Source organism: Macrobrachium nipponense, chromosome 21 (genome assembly GCF_015104395.2).
Source record: "Macrobrachium nipponense isolate FS-2020 chromosome 21, ASM1510439v2, whole genome shotgun sequence".
NCBI classification, from domain to species: Eukaryota; Metazoa; Arthropoda; class Malacostraca; order Decapoda; family Palaemonidae; genus Macrobrachium; species Macrobrachium nipponense.
This window is the reverse complement of record NC_087212.1, coordinates 15,452,064-15,474,563: the sequence shown is the minus strand read 5'-3', so window position 1 is coordinate 15,474,563 and position 22,500 is coordinate 15,452,064. Positions and strand designations below refer to the sequence as shown.

General features: G+C 36.0%; 1 protein-coding gene across 2 annotated transcripts in view; it reads left to right on the top strand.

The window, feature by feature from the left end:
- LOC135197806 (octopamine receptor-like) overlaps window positions 1–21,627 on the top strand; it is a 128,413-nt gene extending 106,786 nt beyond the window's left edge. The window contains exons 3-5 of one of the 2 annotated variants that reach the window (XM_064224933.1): window positions 5,206–5,323; window positions 11,328–11,479; window positions 15,561–21,627. In XM_064224933.1, coding sequence (XP_064081003.1) covers window positions 5,206–5,323; window positions 11,328–11,479; window positions 15,561–16,553 — 1,263 coding nt within the window. In that variant the 3' untranslated portion in view covers window positions 16,554–21,627. The remainder of the gene's footprint in view (window positions 1–5,205; window positions 5,324–11,327; window positions 11,480–15,560) is intronic. The other variant, XM_064224934.1, reaches the window with a different exon arrangement.
- Window positions 21,628–22,500: the final 873 nt, after the last annotated feature.

Sequence of the window (22,500 nt, the reverse complement as noted above, 5' to 3'; positions counted from 1 at the left end):
TTAAAGCTGAGTAACAATAGAAAGTTGGCAGGCTTAGAATATGCAGGTGATGCCGTTTCCTTCGGCGATCCACAAGAAAACATTTACAAAACTTGCTCAATAGAATCCAATCTTAAGACAGATGGGATTCTAGATAAATCTAAGAAAAATCAAAGTAATGAAGACAGTATGTACAGACGATGAAATGAAGCTAAATGGAGAAAGAATTAATGAGGTTTAATTATTCAAATATTTAAGAGTTCTTTGAGTTGGAATTCTGTGGAAAAACATACAATGTCAAAATAAACAATGGCAGGCAAAATAAGAATTGAAAATCAAGTGGAATGAAAGAGTATACAGATGTATTGTAAAATACATATTTCTCTACGGACATGAATCATTGTATGGCAATGAAACTATGTCGAAAAATATGTAGATAAAATAATAATGGAGGTTAGATTGAGATGGTTTGGGCGTCCTTGTAGGAGAGTAGCACTTGACAATTGTCAGCTACACTACTGAGAGAGAGAGAGAGAGAGAGAGAGAGAGAGAGAGAGAGAGAGATTTATATGGAAGTCTTTAACATCGCAAGGTATAGTTATTATTATTGTTATGACTGATGTTTGAAAATAAAGCATGAGAGAGAGAGACAGAGACAGAGAGAGAGAGAGAGAGAAAGAGAGAGAGAGAGAGAGAGAGAGAGAGAGAGAGAGAGAGAGAGAGAGAAAAGCCTTGAATGTCGCAAGGCATAGTTATTATTATTGTTATGACTGAACCACAGCATAAATCACCGATCTTGGTATCATGCTTCAAAATCCTCAGTGCAGGTGTTCGTTCAGATGAGTGAAATGTTTGCACGAAACACTAAAGACTAGACATTCCACTCGTACTGTCGGTACAAATTTTGCAATTTTATTCGAAGAATGTACGAAACAGCGGGGAATTTCTGCAGTAGCTACCGAGAAAAGAAACGACAATGCTCCCTGCCACATCCTCAGTATAACTGCCGAATCATGTATATGTACAACTTTGTAAAGAAAAATCCCACAACATTTATCAAGTGAAACACCCAGGATGCTCAAATCCTCCCCTACACACAAACCACTCAGTCATCTCCATCTAGCACACACTCTTTCTCTCTTCCTGGATATCAAGGCCCTTCCAGTCTACTTCTTCTTTCACACCAAATATCCGGCATTTCCTATAATTTCCTCTTTACTATCCTCGTTTCACAGCCTATACATTCCAACCTTGGAGTCAAAAGACGCTCCAATTACACATTATATATATATATATATATATATATATATATATATATATATATATATATATATATATATATATATATATATATGTTGTACAGTGAACGAACATAAATCCTTCCAAACTTTACAGACGACCTACATCATCATGAACGATATTGCCAAAGTGTTGGATGAAAGCCACGGAGGAGAGTCGTTCGAACTGGACCTGCCCTGAATATTTGGTCAAAGGCACTTAAACCTCTCAAGCATTTCCAAAGTAGTATCCTCATAAATCATTAAGTGGAAAGTTACAAAAACGAGAGCGAATCATAGTGGCTATATCGTTATTCTTATTTCATCTATTTTGTTGACGCTTCAGAGATAGTAGTGTCTCAAATAACGTTAGCATTTGTTCTTATTCATATATTTTTTTCTTTTGCTTTATTATTATACTGCAAATCCTCTCTTGGCATTTCTTATAGATGGTCAGTTATTTCTTCTCGTCTTCTTCTTCTTCTTCTTCTTCTTCTAATAATAATAATAATAATAATAATAATAATAATAATAATAATAATAATAATAACCTCCTTGGAAAAGGCGCCTGGAAAAGCAAATCATGGTGATGAGATCTGACTTGAGTAAACTGAAAGAGATGGCAGAAAAAAGGCTAAGAAGCAAGAAAACAAGGGAGGAACTCAACGAGAATACAAAGTACAAGAGAGGGGACTAAACAAACACAATAGAAGATGTAAAACAGAGGCTTAAGGCCAAAGCACACAAAGATCCAACGGTACATGAACAGGAATAAGGGATACCACAGAACAAAACTATTCGGAACCAACCAGAGAAAAGAAATATACAGCCAACTAGAGGGGAAGACAACCACCCAGAAATTCCTGAAGCCGAACCAAGTAAGAGACTCTGGGAAAACATATGGAGCAATCGGTATCACACAACAAACATGCAACATGGCTCCAGGAAGTCAAGAAGAAGAAACAGGGAGAATAAAACAAAGATTCACAGACATCACGACAGACACAGTCAGACACCAACTAAAGAAAATGCCAAACTGGAAAGCCCCAGGTCCGATGAAGTCCATGGATACTGGCTCAAAAAACTTCAAGGCCCTACACCCACGAATAGCAGAACAACTCCAGCATTGTATCTCAAATCACCAAGCACCCAAATGGATGACCACAGGAAGAACATCCTTAGTACAAAAAGACAAGAGTAAGGGAAATATAGCCAGTAACTACAGGCCTATCACCTGCCTACCAATAATGTGGAAGTTACTAACAGGTATCATCAGTGAAAGGCAATACAACTACCTAGAGGAAGACCAAACACCATCCCCACCAACAGAAAGGCTGCAGAAGGAAGTGTAGGGGCACAAAAGACCAGCTCCTGATAGACAAAATGGTAATGAAGAACAGTAGGAGAAGGAAAACCAACCTAAGCATGGCATGGATAGACATAAGAAAGCCTTCGACATGATACCACACACATGGCTAATAGAATGCCTGAAAATATATGGGGCAGAGGAAAAATACCATCAGCTTTCCTCAAAAATACAATGCACAACTGGAAATACAATACTTACAAGCTCAGGAATAAGACTAGCAGAGGTTAATATCAGGAGAGGGATCTTCCAGGGGCGGACTCACTGTCCCCACTACTCTTCGTAGTAGCCATGATTCCCATGACAAAAGTACTACAGAAGATGGATGCCGGGTACCAACTCAAGAAAAGAGGCAACAAAATCAACCATCTGTTGTTCAGGACGACATCAAGCTCTATGGTAAGAGCATCAAGGAAATAGATACCCTAATCCAGACTGTAAGGATTGTATCTCGGGGGGGGACATCAGGATGGAGTTTGGAATAGAAAAATGCGCCTTAGTCAACTTACAAAAGGCAAACAAAGTAACGAGAACTGAAGGATAAAGCTACAGATGGGAGCAACATCAAAACACATAGATGAGACAGGATACAAATACCTGGGAATAATGGACAAGGAGGAGATATAAAACACCAAGAGATGAAGGGACACGATCAGGAAAGAATATATGCAGAGACTCAGGCGATACTCAAGTCAAAACTCAACGCCGGAAATATGATAAAAGCCAATAAACACATGGGCAGTGCCAGTAATCAGATACAGCGCAGGAATAGTGGAATGGACGAAGGCAGAACTCCGCAGCATAGATCAGAAACCAGGAAACAAATGACAATACACAAAGCACTACACCCAAGAGCAAATACGGACAGACTATACATAACACGAAAGGAAGGAGGGAGAGGACTACTAAGTATAGAGGACTGCGTCAACATCGAAAACAGAGCGCTGGGCAATATCTGAAAACCAGTGAAGACGAGTGGCTAAAGAGTGCATGGGAAGAAGGACTAATAAAAGTAGACGAAGACCCAGAAATATACAGAGACAGGAGAAAGACAGAAAGAACAGAGGACTGGCACAACAAACCAATGCACGGACAATACATGAGACAGACTAAAGAACTAGCCAGCGATGACAATTGGCAATGGCTACAGAGGGGAGAGCTAAAGAAGGAAACTGAAGGAATGATAACAGCGGGCACAAGATCAGGCCCTAAGAACCAGATATGTTCAAAGTACGATAGACGGAAAATAACATCTCCCATATGTGGAGGAGTGGCAATACGAAAAATGAAACCATAAACCACATAGCAAGTGAATGCCCGGCACTTGCACAGAACCAGTACAAAAAAGAGGCATGATTCAGTGGCAAAAGCCCTCCACTGGAGCCTGTGCAAGAAACATCAGCTACTTGCAGTAATAAGTGGTACGAGCACCAACCTGAAGGAGTGATAGAAAACGATCAGGCAAAGACCCTCCTCGGGACTATGGTATCAGAACGGATAGGGTGATACGTGCAAACAGACCAGACGTGACGTTGATTGACAAAGTCAAGAAGAAAGTATCACTCATTGATGTCGCAATACCATGGGACACCAGAGTTGAAGAGAAAGAGAGGGAAAAAAATGGATAAGTATCAAGATCTGAAAATAGAAAATAAGAAGGATATGGATATGCCAGTGGAAATCGTACCCATAATCATAGGAGCACTAGGCACGATCCCAAGATCCCTGAAAAAGGAATCTAGAAAAAACTAGAGCTGAAGTAGCTCCAGGAATGATGCAGAAGAGTGTGATCCTAGAAAACGGCACACATAGTAAGAAAAGTGATGGACTCCTAAGGAGGCAGGATGCAACCCGGAAACCCCCACAACTATAAATACCACCCAGTCGAATTGGAGGACTGTGATAGAGCAAAAAAAAAAAAAAAAAAAAATAATAATGATAATAATAATAATAATTAATAATAATAATAATAATAATAATAATATAATAATAATAATAATAATAATAATAATGATAACTTCCAAATGAACTCTACAAAGTTCTCATCTATTCTCAAAACAAAAGTATTCTGGGCTAATCATTTTTCATATTTTCTTTTTTATTTGATTCAGAACCCGATATTAAACCACAGTTATTCTTTCCGGTATTTTCTATTGCTTTATGCTTGCAGTATTCAAGCTCTTATCTTCTTTTCTTAATATCTTATGAAACGTTCAGGATTCTAAACAAGCTTTACTTGTGGCTGTGTTACACCTCATTATTTATCAAATATATTTTTCCAATTGATTTTTTTTTCTAATAGCTTCAGTATCAACAACAACAATTAAATAATGATGATGATAATAGTAATTATCATTATTATCTCTGTTGGTGCTCTTATTCAGACATGCATAGATTCATTATAATAAGGACGCTATTAACTTTGAAACAACAAGCTCTCACACAAACTATCACCTGTTCGTGTAAAACAGAAAAGATGGTAAAGAATTAAAAATAAAGTGCATTAAATAACGTAAACTTATAAAAACGGCAACACAAAACAAAAGAACTAATATCAGTATGACTTTCTGTTATTTCATTCAGATATGCTTAGAGAGGCGCCTTCACAACGTAACCAACTACTTCCTGATGTCCTTAGCCGTAGCAGACCTGTTGGTGTCTTTGGTCGTCATGCCCTTTGGAGCAATTGCTGGATTCCTAGGTAAGGAAATCATTTATTCAATTAATAACATTCTGGTTCCATTAAGTATTACTACTCATGGTATACATACAATCTATACATACAATCTATACTCTAACTCTCTGTCTTTACAGACTTTAACCCTAAGCACTTTCTTTCCAATCCCTTTCTTTATTTTATTTTCTATTCTTTCACTTGTACAGAAAACATATCACAGGGTCCGACTACAGCTAGAGAAATCTTCCCGGTTTCTCTTGCCTCTTGGTATTTTTCTCCATACTGTATTCTTTTAAGAAATCGACAGTTATTTTGTCAAGTTACCCAGTTAATTGCCGGGCGCCTTTTAAATGGGTCGTGTGGGTTCAATGAGGATTTTCTTTCTGGGAAACAAGTAATAATATCCTATATCTAAATGATTGTAAATGCATCATTTGGTCGTAATAACTGACATTCCTGTCCTGACATAGCCATTAATTATACATTACATCTTCCGTTTGACCTATCATATCTGTCGATCAAACCTTTGCCATTCACCTTCACAGATCTAATTGAATTCTGGTATACTCATGAATCATTAATTACCCGACTCCTAAAGCTGTAATAATGCTTGCATTCTCTGATACAGGAAAGAAAATACATGTCAACATTTCCAGCAAACATAAACAACGATAAACAAAAATACAAAAGTTGCTGGTGAGGTTAAGGATGCTGACAAGCGCCATTCTCATACATTCCGTCTCATATATCATTGATTTTTTAAGAACAAAAATGAAAATATCAATACTAATGGCACTTATATTGATGATTACAATTACACGATCACTAGTGTTCTTATTGTTTTGTTGGCTTGTTATCATTATCTTTTTTTTTAAATATCAATATCACAGCAATAGATGCAATGATAACAATAAAAACAGCAGAAATAGCAACGCCAAAAATGATAACCACAAAGAACAGGTTTATTAGATATACAGTAAGCATACGTTTATGATAACAATAATATAGAAAAGAAGAACCAACATAAAGAAAAAAAATAATAATAGACAAAGAAAAACAAAGGAGATACTAATCCAAAGATGCAGTAGACAGCGATATGACTCATAAACCACACAGGGCATAATTCAGTAATAATAATAATAATAATAATAATAATAATAATTAATAATAATAATAATAATAATAATAATAATAATAATAACAACAAACAATGAAGACAATAACTCATAAGACCCAAAAGACAGTGACGATCACTCATCAACAACAAATGAAAACGGAGGAGAGAAGGACCTGAAAGATAATTTGGCACAAAACATTATTATTCCTCCTCCTCCTCCTCCTCCTCCTCCTCCTCCTCCTCCTCCTCCTCCTCCTCCTCCTCCTCCTCCTCCTCCTCCTCCTCCTCAGTGGGCAAGACTGCAAATCCGACCTGAAGGGATCTTCCCCCATTTCCCATTTGCATGCAAATCAGAGAGATAATTTAAATTCTTTACGCCAGCCTGAGATTGCGCATATACGGGATATAGTTATGACAATAAAGATCTTCTTTAGTCTCTCTCTCTCTCTCTCTCTCCTCTCTCTCTCTCTCTCTCTCTCTCTCTCTCTCCATTTATTTTAAAAATTCTTTATTTCAAAAATGTATAATTCTGTTTAAGGTATTTTTTTTTTTTACAAAAATATAGTTATGATTGTAAATCTCTCTCTCTCTCTCTCTCTCTCCTCTCCCCATTTATTTTAAAAATGTATAATTCTGTTTAGGGTTTTTTTTTATAAAAATATGGTTATGATTATTAATCTCTCTCTCTCTCTCTCTCTCTCTCTCTCTCTCTCCAATTATTCCAAAAATGCATAATTCTGTTTAGGGTTTTTTTTTAAATATAGTTATAATTATAAACTCTCTCTCTCTCTCTCTCTCTCTCTCTCTCTCTCTCTCTCTCTCTCTCTCTCTCTCTCCATTTATTTTAAAATCATATAATTCTCTCTGTAGGTCTCTTTTTTTTTATTTTCGAGCCTTTTGAAGTTTAAACTGATAAAATGCATGCACAGGGAATATTATTATAATATAAGGGACCTAGACTTATATCTTTTATACTTTAATAATCAAATGAGATGCTGTTTGAATCTAGGTACATTTTTCCTTGTTATTTTCATGACACATCATTTTACTATGAAGTTTCCATTACCTCTTTTCATTTTTATCCAATATTCCGTAATTCTTTTTACATTCAAACATTTTTTTTTAAAACTTGGATCTTACCATAATTTCCAATTCTTTTCTTATGTTTGTCCATTTTCTACTTTCCTTCTTGAATATCATGACTAACACCACTTGTCAGAATTGCACAAACCAAGAAAATAAACCTGACATTAAGGCTGAACCATATAAATGCGTGTAAGATGAATGGTGGTAATACTTGTTCATATGTTAAAGATCCTTTTGAGCCCAGCACAAAGGCAAATGTCTTTGAATGGCCCAGACAGTCACTTAGATGGCATTTCCCTTGGCACTGAGATGGCATGTAATGTGACCAAATATAATTAAAGGAAATAGCGCTGAATTTCTTTGACATTACTAAATTTTGAATGAGATCTGCATCGGATTCTCGAGATTTTTGCGAATTTCACAGTATGACCCTGAAGGGGTCATTTCTCTTGATGATCTAATTAGAGAACTGGGGAAAATAATAAGCTTTAATATGGTGAAGCTTAAATAATAATATAATAATAATAATAATAATAATAATAATAATAATAATAATAATAATAATAATAATAATTATCATATCATTATTATTACTAAAAAATCCTCATAGTAACACGAGTCTTCAAATGGAGAAAGAAATCCACAGTTATATAAATGTACATATATTTCAATTTAAAACTTTAAGGATAGCTTTCGAGAATCTGTTCGGTTCCTCTTTTCAATCTGAAAAGGGGAACCGAACAGATTCCCGAAAGCTATCCTTAAAGTTTTAAATTTACATATATGGTACATTTACATAACTTTGGACTTCTTTCTCCATTATTCTTATTTATTATTTTATTATTGATATTATTATATGATTATTATTATTATTATTATATATTATTTTATTAATCATATATTACTTATTATTATTATTATTATTATTATTATTATTATTATTATTATTATTATTATTAAAAATGACATTTAAATCAAAGTACAACGTATTCTATGATGTTTTTTTAATTATCGATCATTTTCCGGAATACTTCCGGAACTTTTAAGTTCATTCGTTTGCTGATCCATCAAAATGATCTCTAACGAATATATGATCTTGGAGTTTTTCCGTTGATTTATTTATACTTTACTTCTTTAACACACGAAAATTGTTATATGATGATCCAAATGTTTCTAAATGAAAATCTACTATCTATATGTTTATCAAACGTCCGTCCAGCAACCTTTTACCGCAGTATTAATGAAATGAGAGAGAGAGAGAGAGAGAGAGAGAGAGAGAGAGAGAGAGAGAGAGAGAGAGAGAGTGAAAGTGTAAGCATGTCAACGCTAATCGAAAACAGCCTAGTTCACGACATAAGCAATATGGACATTCATTGATAATGACTGTATAATCATGCAAATATTACATATGATGAATAAACATTTATGAAATCAAAGGAACAAGAATAACAGCGAATATCATAGAATGAAAAGCATCACTAAAGTAGTTCTGAAATCAAGTACACCACTACCTGGTCTCTGAGGTCAAGAATAGTCACCACATTGATTTAATTAGGCCAAACGCGGCCCATTGCTCTATGAACTTAGGTAACAAACACCAAAAATCATGTTTGAATAATGTAGATATGGAAATTGATGAAGATACGGTTTAGTAAATTAAATACGTATTATGCACACCTGAAGTTAGTCATCGTACAGTACAGAATATCTATTGTGAATTTGCATTAGTCTTTTTTTTTTTTTTTACTATTGAAATTTTAAGGTTTTTTTTCTTTTTTTGCCCATTTTTGCGTTAATGGATTGTGATGAAACTTAGGTAAATGCGCGCATGGGGACCTTGTCAAGATGGTAGACTTTTGTAGGAAGTTGGCACTTGACTTGATGCGATAATGAGTTGATCAGGATTATTTTTCACCCATTATAAGACACTTTTGGGTGCTGTAAATGTTGATAGCCAACTAAATAGTTTTGGCATGTTTTCATACCGATTATTTGTGACAATAATTCCCTAATTATCCACAAGTCAATATTACAGTCAGCTTCTAGTTTATAGGTTAAGAATGTCACCATTGATATGCCCAGGGTCAAGAGACCTCTTATGGAAGCGCCGTCATAAAAACATTACTTGATGGAGGTTCTCGGTTTGAGAGAGCTTACCTGCTGAAAGCCAAGCAATGATACTCGCATAAGCAGTGTCCAATTATGGCGTGTGACCTTGGACTCTGGGTACAGGTTTTGAGGTCAGTTCGTGTCTGAAATATATATACCCACACGTAGGTTCACCAGTTCCGAGTCATTATAAATATGAATGGATGATTGACTGAAACATCTACTAGATGCTGACTGTAATCTTGACTTGTGGATAATTAGGGAATTATTGTCACAAATAATCGTTATGAAAACATGCCAAAACTATTTAGTTGGCTATCAACATTTACAGCTCCCAAAGGTGTCTTATAATGGGTGAAAAATAATCCTGATCAACTCATTATCACATCAAGTCAAGTGCCAACTTCTTACAAAAGGCTATCATCTTGACAAGGTCCCCAATCCATTAACGCAAATATGGGCAAAAAACTTTGAAATTTCGAGTGTAAAAAAAAAACTAGAATTACATGATTTCTCTCTGGTTTAAACCGGAATTGAGTATTCATTAACGCAAATTAATCATGTAGCAAACATATCATAATGCAAATTCACAGTAGATATTCTGTACTGATATTCTGTACTGTACGATGACTAACTTCAGGTGTGCATAATTCGTATCTAATTCACTAAACCGTATCTTCATCAATTTCCATATCTACATTATTCAAACAATGATTCAGACATGCAAAAGCGTATTCAACTCGCTATACTGTATCTCCATCAGCATCCAAATCTACGTTATTTTAAAATTCACGTTATTTGAAAAAAAAATTTTACCTTCAAAGTTATTGATTCCAAATATTCATTACGGTTTTTGTAATGTCTTTCTTTATTATCCAAATGAACTGGAAAAAGACACAAGTGCCTTCTTAAGTCTTCCTTACGTAAGCTAAATAATGAGACAAAACATTTAAATATTCAGAAAATATCTTCATTATTCCAATCGGAATCATACTACTGTCAAGTATTACTTGTAGCCTCAATACTGAATTAAAATGGGTATGCAAACGTTGAAGAATCAGAAGAGACTTATAAACCCCACAAAGGAAGAGTAATTACTTGGCGGCTGTCTTAATAGTATTTTAAGGCTGTCTCAAAAGTGTCGTAGCAATGAAGGGACACGTACGCTTGCTTGAGAATAATTCTGAAGACGGGAAAAAAATAATTGGAACCACGAGATCACGCGTTAGGTCGGAAATGATCGAATATGCCGAAGCTGTTGATCAATTTCTTATTTCTGGAAATGAAATAAGGAACGTCGATAGTATAACGTTCATTTCATAAAATGCATACCACAATCATTAATAACACATTTAAAGCAACCTTACCCTGTTTGGAGTATCGTCATCCAAGTAAAATCTCTCTCTCTCTCTCTCTCTCTCTCTGTATATATATATATGTGTGTGTGTGTGTGTGTGTGTTTTTATGTGTGTGTGTGCGTGTGCATATATATATATATATATATATATATATATATATATATATACATACATACATATTTAATCTGAATTAATATCCTTACTAATACCGAACAAACAAAAATCATTATTCCTTACCTTTAACATAGCATATATCATGTTATATATTCATTAACTAATTTAGTGATTAATTATGAAAATAAGCAGTAATGTGATTATCAGTAGGGCTAATGCATTATATAAACATCTTTGTTGACAGGCTACTGGCCATTCGGAGTCGTTTGGTGCAACATCTACGTCACGTGTGATGTACTTGCCTGTACATCCAGCATCATGCATATGTGCACAATATCTCTGGGAAGGTACCTGGGAATCCGTAATCCGCTCAAGACGCGCAGTAGTAGTAAAAAGGTAAGGAATTTCAATAGTTTTAAATGCTGAGCGCTGGCCATAGTAATATTCGCTACTGTTACATGTGTTTGGCAGCTGGATGCTGAAAGGTGCCGGAAAACGTGGTTGTGTGATAATGCCTTTAAGACAGAGAGAGAGAGAGAGAGAGAGAGAGAGAGAGAGAGAGAGAGAGAATTACGGGCTGCTCTGTGAGCAAGAGCCCGTGCTGGCACAAGGCCAGCTTAATCTTAAACAACAACAGAGAGAGAGAGAGATGAGGCTAGACAAAGTTAAGTATACCTTAGTTTAACCAGACCACTGAGCTGATTAACAGCTCTCCTAGGGCTGGCCCGAAGAATCAGATATTTCTACGTGGCTAGGAACCAACTCGTCACCTAGCAACGGAACCTACAGCTTATTGTGGGATCCAAACCACACTACATCGAGATATGAATTCCTATCACCAGACATAAATTCCTCTGATTCAACGTTGGCTGAGTTAGGCTAGACAAACTTGCCTATGGCAGGCTAGCATATGCTCATATATACGACACAATACAATTAACTATAACATTTCCAGAGTACAAAATCAACCACAAATGTTATTGCCGCTAGTGTCTGATTTAAACACTTCAAAAGCCTAAGGCATAAGTGTTGAACAACTAGCTGTTACTTTCTTAAAGTATTTATGCTGTGTTGAAGATGGAGTATGCATGAGAGAGCCAGAGGTTTTGACTAAAGCAAAAAATTTCCATCATTAACATAGGCAAGATAAGATATTTCAAAAGTAACTACTGCACTATGAAAAACGGTTAACGGACAATAATGATGGTACTAAAGTTTATAATCAAGGACAACGCTAAAAGTATTCTGGCTACAACTAAAATTTATAATCTTTATGGTTTAAAACGGAAATCAAACACTAAAAGTATTCTGGCTACAACTAATAAAGAGGGCGTTAAGAAAGGGAACTGAGAGAACCTGGCCTTAAGATCCAGATACCGAAGGAAAACTGAAAGATCCACTGACACCAAATATAAACTGAGTATGAGGAGAAGAGGCAAGAACAGGAGGAAGACCTTGAAAATAATCGTATGATACTTTTCCCGCCAATCTTCACAAGTATGATATCGATTACCTTCATTATCTTCATTACAAAGGTAAATAGGAGGAGAAACCAAGTGACTCACAATTTTCCTAGAAAGGTCGTTGTTAAGTGATAAATAAGGGAGCCAGAAAAGGGATTCCACAGCTTGCCAGAATAAGGGAATAAACGAATAAATGTTTACTGAACTGCGCAATATAATGAACACTGACTACCAACAAAGAAATAGGCATGGCGAAGGACATATGAGTAACTGGATATTTAAAAAGCTGAATACCTACAACTTTTTAGTTAAAAGTATATATGATAAAAGGAGAATAAAATATTGGGTAGACGAAGAAATTGCAGGCTCTGAGGCTGAGAGACAAGCACCTTCTCCACAATACCGGCTCAGTGGAATTGCATGAGGAGGCAACCATAGTAATCAGAGACACTTATTGCTCTAAACGTGTTATTTTTTTTTTTTTTTTTTTTTTTTTTACAAATTTTATGATGTGAAACATAAAATTTTGAATTTAAATGCAGAAAAAGTGGACACTTGAGAGATTCCTGCGCTTTAATTACTGACATTATTGCTCTTAATAACGAAAAAAAATAACTTACTCTGTACAAGTTTCCACAGACCACGGTAAATGGAAAAAGCAAAAACTAACAATACTAAAAAAATAAAGTAATAATCATCATTATTATTATTACTATTATCACACAGGCATCCATTTCCTACCATTCAAAAGGACGAAAACATAAAATTTAGATTTCTACAGAATAAAGTGGCAAACCCCGAAAAAAAATACAAGAACCAAGGAAATGCCAAATAAAAAACAAAATAAATAACAGCGTATAACAGTACAGATTGATGAACGACTTCATAACTTGCGAAAAAGCTGCGGCCAAATATTGTATTGTGTATAAAGAGTCGAGATTTATTTATGCGTTGGCAGCTTCAATGAATACGAGCATGTGGATGATATTATTTCCTTGGCACGCTGCCAGCGAAGCTCCCAGTTCAGTTGCTTCCGAACCAGATCGGCAAAAGGGAAGATGAGGAGATTAATGTTCACTCTTTTAGGCATTTTCAAGCACCGGTGAGTCTTACTTACCAATACAGCCTGTATGCATATAAAATACTTGTGTATGTATTCATATATATGTCAAGTCATTTAGTATGATGATGAATTTTCCTACTTACATACATACATCCATACATACACACACACATATACTATATGAATAAATTATATATATGCATACACATCTATATATATATATATATATATATATATATATATATATATATATATATATATATCTAAATATACACACATCACGGAAATGGAAATTAAATATATTCTTATCGATTTACATATATTTAATTGAAGCCTAAAGACAACTACCATAACACCACTGTTGCATATATATATATAGTAATATATATATATATATATATATATATATATATATATATACTATATATATATATATATATATATATATATATATATGTGTGTGTGTGTGTGTGTGTGTGTGTGTGTGTGTGAGAGAGAGAGAGAGAGAGAGAGAGAGAGAGAGAGAGAGAGAGAGAGAGAGAGAGGATAATTACAAAGAAATCATGGAAACAGACTGGACGTCCCTGGATCCCGATATTTATCAGAAAATAAAGTATTAATATGACCAGTTAACCAACGAAGGCCAAAATGTTGCAGAAGTTTCCCACGTTCTTTACCTCAAGTTTGAGCCATATTTACAACAGGAATTAGGCGGCTGTCTTTATAAGGTTATTGTATCGCATAAAAAAATTAAAAAGCGAGACAGAAAAAAAGGGGACCAATTTAATAAAGTTCACACATAACCTGGAAAATGAACCCGCTGGAGACAAAGACTGAACTAAACCAGTTAGAGATGCGTAAAAAAATTAAACCTTTCTCGAGAGAAAAATCAAACCAGTTAAGCGAGAATAAAACGAAACGAGTATTCGATATAGAAAAAATAAACCTCATGAAGACAGAACAAAATAAATAGAAACGTCTCGCAGACAGAGAACAAAGGACAGCAATAAACCTTCAAGCAACAGTCAAAGCATAAACACTGAAGGTAGAGTTGCACAAAATTAAACCCTTTGGATGGTCACAGGAATAATTAAGATGATGTGGATCACAAGATTAATTAAGGTATTTCGTCAATATACCTATATTTAGAAATTAAATTTTTAAATAAACAACACCCCAGTCATAACATAAGAAAAACATCAATACCATCTACATTGATAATGAGTTTGAAAAATTTTCTCTTATAACTATTACTAAAATGACTTATAAATTTTTCACGAACCACATTTCCACATAGCAGTGCTATGCTAAACATATATATCTTTATGTAACTGTTTTTTTAGATAGTAAACTGATATATTACGATACATACATATATATATATATAATATATATATATATATATATATATATATATATATATATATATATATATGCCTTTACTTTCCTTTTACATGGTACAAGATGCTAGCACTGCAAAACTAATATGTTACTCATCATTTTCATATATAACACGATCGTACAATTCTAATTATCTTCTATCTCCTGTTATATATATATATATATAATAATATATATATATCTATATATATAGATATATATATATATATATAATATATATATATATATATTTATATAATATTTATAGATAATATTATAAATATATATTAAATAAAACGTATATATATATATTATATTATTATATATATATATAGGGAAGAATAGAGAGAGAGAGAAGAGAGAGAAAGATTGGGAAAACAGAAAAATGGAAAGACGAGAGAGAGAGAGAGAGACTTTCTTATTAATATAGACCGAGCTCTCTCTTTTAGTTTTCATGAAAATCATTTTAATCAACAGTATTACTACGACGTTACACTTTATCTTCCTCGTCTCACGAACACCATATGAATACCGCATCTTTAACAGACATCTTTTCTTCTTTTCCCGACAGACGGTGGGAATCAAGGTGGTCCTGGTGTGGCTGCTGGCAATGCTCATCACCTCCATCATCACGGTCCTGGGCATCGTGGACACGACCAACATCATGCCCGCCGACTACGTCTGCACCATCAACAACCAGACGTTCTTCATCTTCGGGTCCCTCTGCGCCTTCTACATTCCAATGGTCATTATGGTGGTCAGCTACGCCCTCACCGTCCACCTCCTCCGAAAGAAGGCCAAATTCGCCAGCGACGCCCCCGCAGGGAAGGCCCGAACGATGGGGCGTTACCGCTCCGTCAGGAGGAAACCCCAGCAGCAGCAGACGCATTCCTTCACCTTCACGCCGAGGACCTCCTACAGAGGGACTTACGCCAACGGACACGCCACTCATTACGAGTTCTCCAACATCCACAAGTGCGAGCAGGCGACGCAGACGCCGGAGTCCATCGCCCGAGAGACGAGAAACTTCAAGCTGAAAGCCCTCAGGTTGCAGCTGGTGGGCACCGCTGCCTGGCATCTGCGCTTCCTCCCTACGAGGAAGAGGGACGCCCTGGCGGCGAACGCCGTCGCGAACGAACAGAAGGCGTCCAAGGTGTTGGGGTTGGTCTTCTTCGCTTTCGTCATCTGCTGGACGCCCTTCTTCCTCCTGAATATCTACTTCGCCGCCTGCCCGGACTGCCAAGTGTCGGACCACCTCGCCAACGTCTGCCTCTGGCTGGGGTACGTCTCGTCCACCATCAACCCCATCATCTACACCATCTTCAACAAGACGTTCAAGGCGGCGTTCATCAAGATCCTCAAGTGCGACTACAACTTCGACCACAGACACGTTCGGTCGCACTCGATGTCCGACAACATGCCAGGGCCTTACACCACGGGAGGGCCGGCGCCTTCCACGGTGGCGACGCCCTGCTCCATAAGGACGCTCTCGACCTACGTCAAGAGTCCCAGCTACCAGCACGCGCTGACTAGCCCAGAGCAGGAGCAGGAACACGAGTGCTGACCACAAACGACCACTCGAGACACAAAACCGGTCCTAGGTCAGATGCCCCGCTGCTTCTGAGCGAATAGTGGAAGACAGTATTAGATAGGAAACGCCATTCAAATCATTTTCTCATTTCGTGAAACCTCGTTGCCTTCATGACGAACGTACTACTTGAAACTGATGAAGCGCACAAATGTGTAAGTGTAATAGCGGTAGTACTGCAGGTTTTTAGATTGTCCAAGAATCTGCAGTCATTATCCATGTCTCTATCATTCTTTATTACTGTGGTGAAGACAAAGCGACAGAATGCAGGTATGAAGTATTTTTGGAAATAACGATAGCAGGAAATAATTTTGTTTAGAAATATTTAGTCTTCCAACGAATTTGATGAACATCCATATATGAAAAAAAATTAAGTGTACACCATATTCTGTTTTCTACCGTGTTTACGAAAATAATGGACAGAAAAGGAAAACATGATGAAGACAGAGAACAAAACTCACAAGAAATATTAGGCATGCATGGACTATGAGTGGATAAAAGACAATGAAAAGCGATGAAAAGCAATATAATGAATACTGAACTTTTACAGAAATGATTTATAAATTTACTTCATCATTACTGCTAACCACTGCAAAACAAACGACCATAATATGCTGCATACTTCAGTAAAAAAATAAATCCAAAAATAAAAGTCCGCCATGGTTACATTACCTTCATCCAACAGGTAAAACTCCTAAGTACTTCGTTTCTCTGGTGACAATTCACGTTCAGAAACTTTGAATGAGAACCAGTCAAAAACCAAATGTATTACAATACAGTGTATTTTTTTTTTATCTTTCCTGAATTATTGCAGGGAAGTAAAGACGCTACTTTAAAATGCAGAAGAGAAAACAAGCCCCGGTGTTTACAAATTGAATTAAACCCGATAAAACATCACCTAAAGTTTTCTACTTACACAGATGGCTAGTACGATGTATATTTCCCTAATTTGTTTATGTAAGTGAGAACAAGAAGCTTTCAACCGATTGTAGCCAGTCCTGCATTTCAGGAAACAAGCGACCACCTTGTCATATTACAAGCGGTGCCGATAGACATTTAAAATAAACTTTCTTATCATATCACGTTGCTATCCATATGTGTCTGATACTGTAAATATGTGTCATATGTTATCATTCCTAAACTATGTGTATATATATAGAGAGAGAGAGCATTTATAACAAACTGCCATATTATATGTGTATATACCGTATACGTGAGTGTCCATTTCTTCGTTGAGATGCGTTAATTTGTAAGAAATCTGTAATAGAAAGGAACACCATTCCTATCACGCAAGCACAAAGAGAGTAAGTCATTTGTAGTCCGATAATTAATCGCTATCTAGTCATTTGTACTTGAACCGCGAGAAAGGTTAACTTTTTGGGACTATTTGCAACTTAGAGACTTACTTCAAACCTGAAACTCACACTTAGAAAGTGAAACAAGGAGAACCTATACTCATTTCTAATTTTTGGCTACTTGAATAAATAGGGATTTTTCTACTGTGCGTTCGACTTGCTTTTGAACAGTGTAGAATCTCGGTAGACAGACACTGTTCGGCGCATGCAGGCACTCTGTCAAACCAGCGGGGATATATAAACAGAATTTGTACATAAGAGCGAGATTTGGTCTTCTCCGCGTTAGGACGCCACAAATAGTTTTACGAAATGAATGTCCGGTAGGTGATGAAAGAGAACGTATTTTCTACTCCGTAACCTTAACACTTGTATGATCATCATCCCACTCGGTCAGACTAGAACAACCATTAGCTCGACAGTGCTACTATGTACCTCTTCATTGTCCCGAAATCTGTGTGGGTCCTTACGGCTTCATGTGACACCGAGCACACTTGGAAAGTGTTTCTTGTTTTGGTGTCCCGTTTCGAAAGGTTTTATTTGTTCATACTCACGAACGCGTCACACGGAGACGTTTTCTGGAAGGCAGCATCTTGCCGCCAAACTGTGAACCAATTGGCCAATGTTTATCTGCACTGGGGGCACAACTGAAGGAGTGAATGTCCGTTAAGACGTTTTCACAGTAGCAGAAACTTTAATTCTGCCCCCAGCAGAGGCTCCTCGGTGGAATGTTCTACGGCAAGATGCTAAAAAACATGCTGGAAAACGTGTTTGTTTGACGGTGCTTTTAGTTACAGTTTTGCTCAAAGACGCGTTATTTCCTGCGATCTTCCTCGAAAATACTTTTCCCATTATAAAAGCCAGTTTGATTACATAGGCAAACACAAATAAATCGCTGCATAACTATATCCAAGGCACATTTAACTCCCCTCACAAGCATCTGTAATGACTGTCATCTCAGCACCAGTCCATTCATTCCACACTTCTGCACTTTCATCTGTTAAATTTCAGAGCGGTGATGCCATCTTCATTTCACATCGGTATTGCCAGTTTAACATTTTCATTTCACACCATTTGCGTCATTTCCCTATTTTACTTCTTTCTCTATCTTACTAAATATCAGCTCATTTGATGTCATTCTAACATTTATTTCACATCACAAATATCATTCTGCCATTTATATTTCATTATCATGATGTCATTGATATCATCAATACCATTTTTCTACTTTCATATACATATCATCTTACTTTTTCGTTCCACACTAAAAATTTTCGTCCTAAACCATAAATAAAATTCTCACACGAACAATAACGTTTTCTATCTCCATCTTTAATCTTTACAAGATCATTATTTTATATTTTGCATTTCACACCAACAATACCGTTACACTTTAACCTTCTGTAAGCAAACCTAATTTAGGTTACCATTCAGTTGAAGTGATACACGCAATCTATTGGTGAATATTATCACTATCCATTCTCTAATATGCTTCACAATTTTCTTCCACATCATCTGTATCGTTTTCATACCTAATTCAGGGGGTTAACATAATTTTATCCCGGCATGTCAGATCATTAACATAATGTGCACTTTGAATTCCACGTTTAATTCTCTTTATCATCACAAGTCATCGGTCATTTTTGGATTTTCAGTTCACAAGAACAATTTCAGGGCTACATTTCCCCTCATATGTCTTATGATTACTATCAAAGAATGGTTAATAGCAAGTTGACATAATATGAGTTAAATCAATGACTTCACTTTAGAATGATTGCTTAAACTTCCATTTCTTACCAGTTACATCAACGATGCCTTACTTGTCACAACACTGATAGCACTGGCGCATCGTACTTCACACCAGTCACATCAACACATAACTCTCATTCCATGTAATCAACGTCTTTCATTGCAATCATATCGCATCAGTATCATGACCCATTTTCTAACATTTTCCTAATGAAATGTCACCTGTCATTCATTCCACTTCATTACCGTCATTAATATCTACTGTTTCACTAAAGTGATGTCATTAATCCTTCCGCAACATATCAGGGACATTACTCACCGCTTCATTTTCATGCTACTGATATCAGCCAGTCTTTATATTTCATAAAATTATGACTGTTTCATTCACTTCATATTAGTCTTATTATTAGCGCCTCCCATTCAAGTTTCGTGAATCATAAACGTCATCAACTACAATTTCCTGTCAATTTCAACTTCACAGTATCACGAAAATACCTTTATTTTCCGTTAAGTAAAATCGATATCGCCATGAATTTCAATGTCGTATCTTCACTAACATCAATTTCACTCCCTTAACGTCACTAACGCCTTCAATTCCAGATTCCTTCAATCAACAACGCCATCAATCTTAATTTCGTATCTATTTGAATTTCGTAACATCCCTAACATCCTCTAAATCACTTCGTGAACAACACCAAAAATAACACCTACTTCATAGCATTACCATTAATGATGTCTCGCACTACCCATATTCGATATCATCTGACATTTTCATATGCACGAGTCCTCCTATCCTTCAATCATTCAATTTAAGGTAACCAACATCGTGTCTATAAATTTGGCATCATTCATATAAGTTAATCCTTTCACTGATTTTAGCAAATATCATCTATGCCTTAGACTTCATACAAGGATTCTTCACTGCAGAATAGCAATATATTCCTCCTTGCATTTTATAACACTGCAATAACTGAATGTTTTCATTTGGCATTAGTAAAATTACTCATTCCTTTAGTTTATTTATACTACAAAAAAACTAATTAATTGCAATGCACATATGTACTAACACACATTCATTCAACTCATGCCGATACTTCATACCACCTACATCACCAACACCTTCCTAATGCCAGGTGTCAATCGCTCATTCCAATAGCCATGACATCACTAACTGCTTCTGTATCATATTCCTACTAGTACTACTATCATATAGTATTATCGCTCATTACCATGAAAAACGTGCTAGCGAACATTGCCCTTCCCATAAATAACATCACGAACTCAGTAACTACCCACTGAATAATACCGTAAATTCTACTTGACAATAACATTACTGTCTTTCCAGTGAAGTACTCGGTAGTCACATCCTTTTCATCTCACCATTATCTACTATTTTATTCACAGCTAAACCACCACTTTCCTTTACGTCAGCCATATTTCATATACCCTCCACTTTATGTTGGTCATATAAATACCGCCGCATTTCATATGAATGACATTCATTATATATTCCTTTTGTCTATCATTAATGGCTACTCCACTTCTTAATTTCCACATCACCAGCACCGATTTCTCCATTTCATTGAACGTCACGGTCAGGTCTTATTCTTCCATTTTCACATTATCAACAACATTTCTCCTCGGCCGTTTCATCTACATCACACTTATGTCAGGTCTCATTTCCACAATGTCCTACACCCTCCGGTTTCGCATCATTAGCACCTACTAAATCTTAATTTTTCAAATTATCAACACTCATTGGTACAGTAAATACTCAGCGGCATTAACAATCCACATCCACCTTCGCTTCATAAACAACACACTGGACACTTTCCCCAAAATTGGAAGAGTCTATTACCTCGATTTTATACACCCAGCACCCTTCGATTCGACTTATTTATCACGACGGTGTCACGCAACTCCATTTTCTGGCATTTTTGCCATCTCGAAGTCGCCGAATATTCGGTCTTTGCTTATGGCGTGGAGTTTACCAACAAACTAGGTTATCTTCATTTTTGATCTAGAATATAAATATAATATATATATTATATATATAGATATATATATATATATATATATATATACATATATATATATATATATAAACGTAAGCCATTGCAGTCTTGCCGGAATCTTTTCGAGATAAAATTTGCAACCGAATAAAATAATATATTGGCAATTAGGTTGGAATGGCCGCGGTAATACTTTCTATGATGCCAGAAAACGTTCTGCCGTGACACGACCCTCGGATATATGGCTCGCATTTCCCATTAGTACATTCTCAATGCAGCGCAAAACCCTTTTTACCTTAGAAGACGAATGCATGTCGTGTGAAAGGTATATTACGTCAGCCGTCATCTCGATTCGTTCTGCTGATCAGAAGTCACGCGTTATATTAAGTTTTAAAGGCTTTCCCTCAGAACTTTGTGCTAAGAGAGATGCTGTGATCGAGATATCTGTTAAGACAATTTTATCTGTTCATTACTTAATTTCATCGCTTTATGAAACATTTTCTACAGCTCTGAATGCAAACACCTAATGTAGGTCACATTTTTCACAGCGTTTGCCATTTACATCTGAATTTGGTTAACATATTAAAGTTTATTCAGTGTTTCCTGACAACGCAAACTGTGTTATCGTTTGAAATTTTTCATACCTTATTCCTATACCGAACTGTAATCCCAAATGAAAGACTTATGGACCAAATAAACTGCTGCAGTGAATGTTAAAAACAACTCGTCTGAGAATTAGTTCGAGATTATAACAAATTAATATCGTCATAAAAGTGACGCTGACGAGCTTCCAAAGAATTATTGGGAATT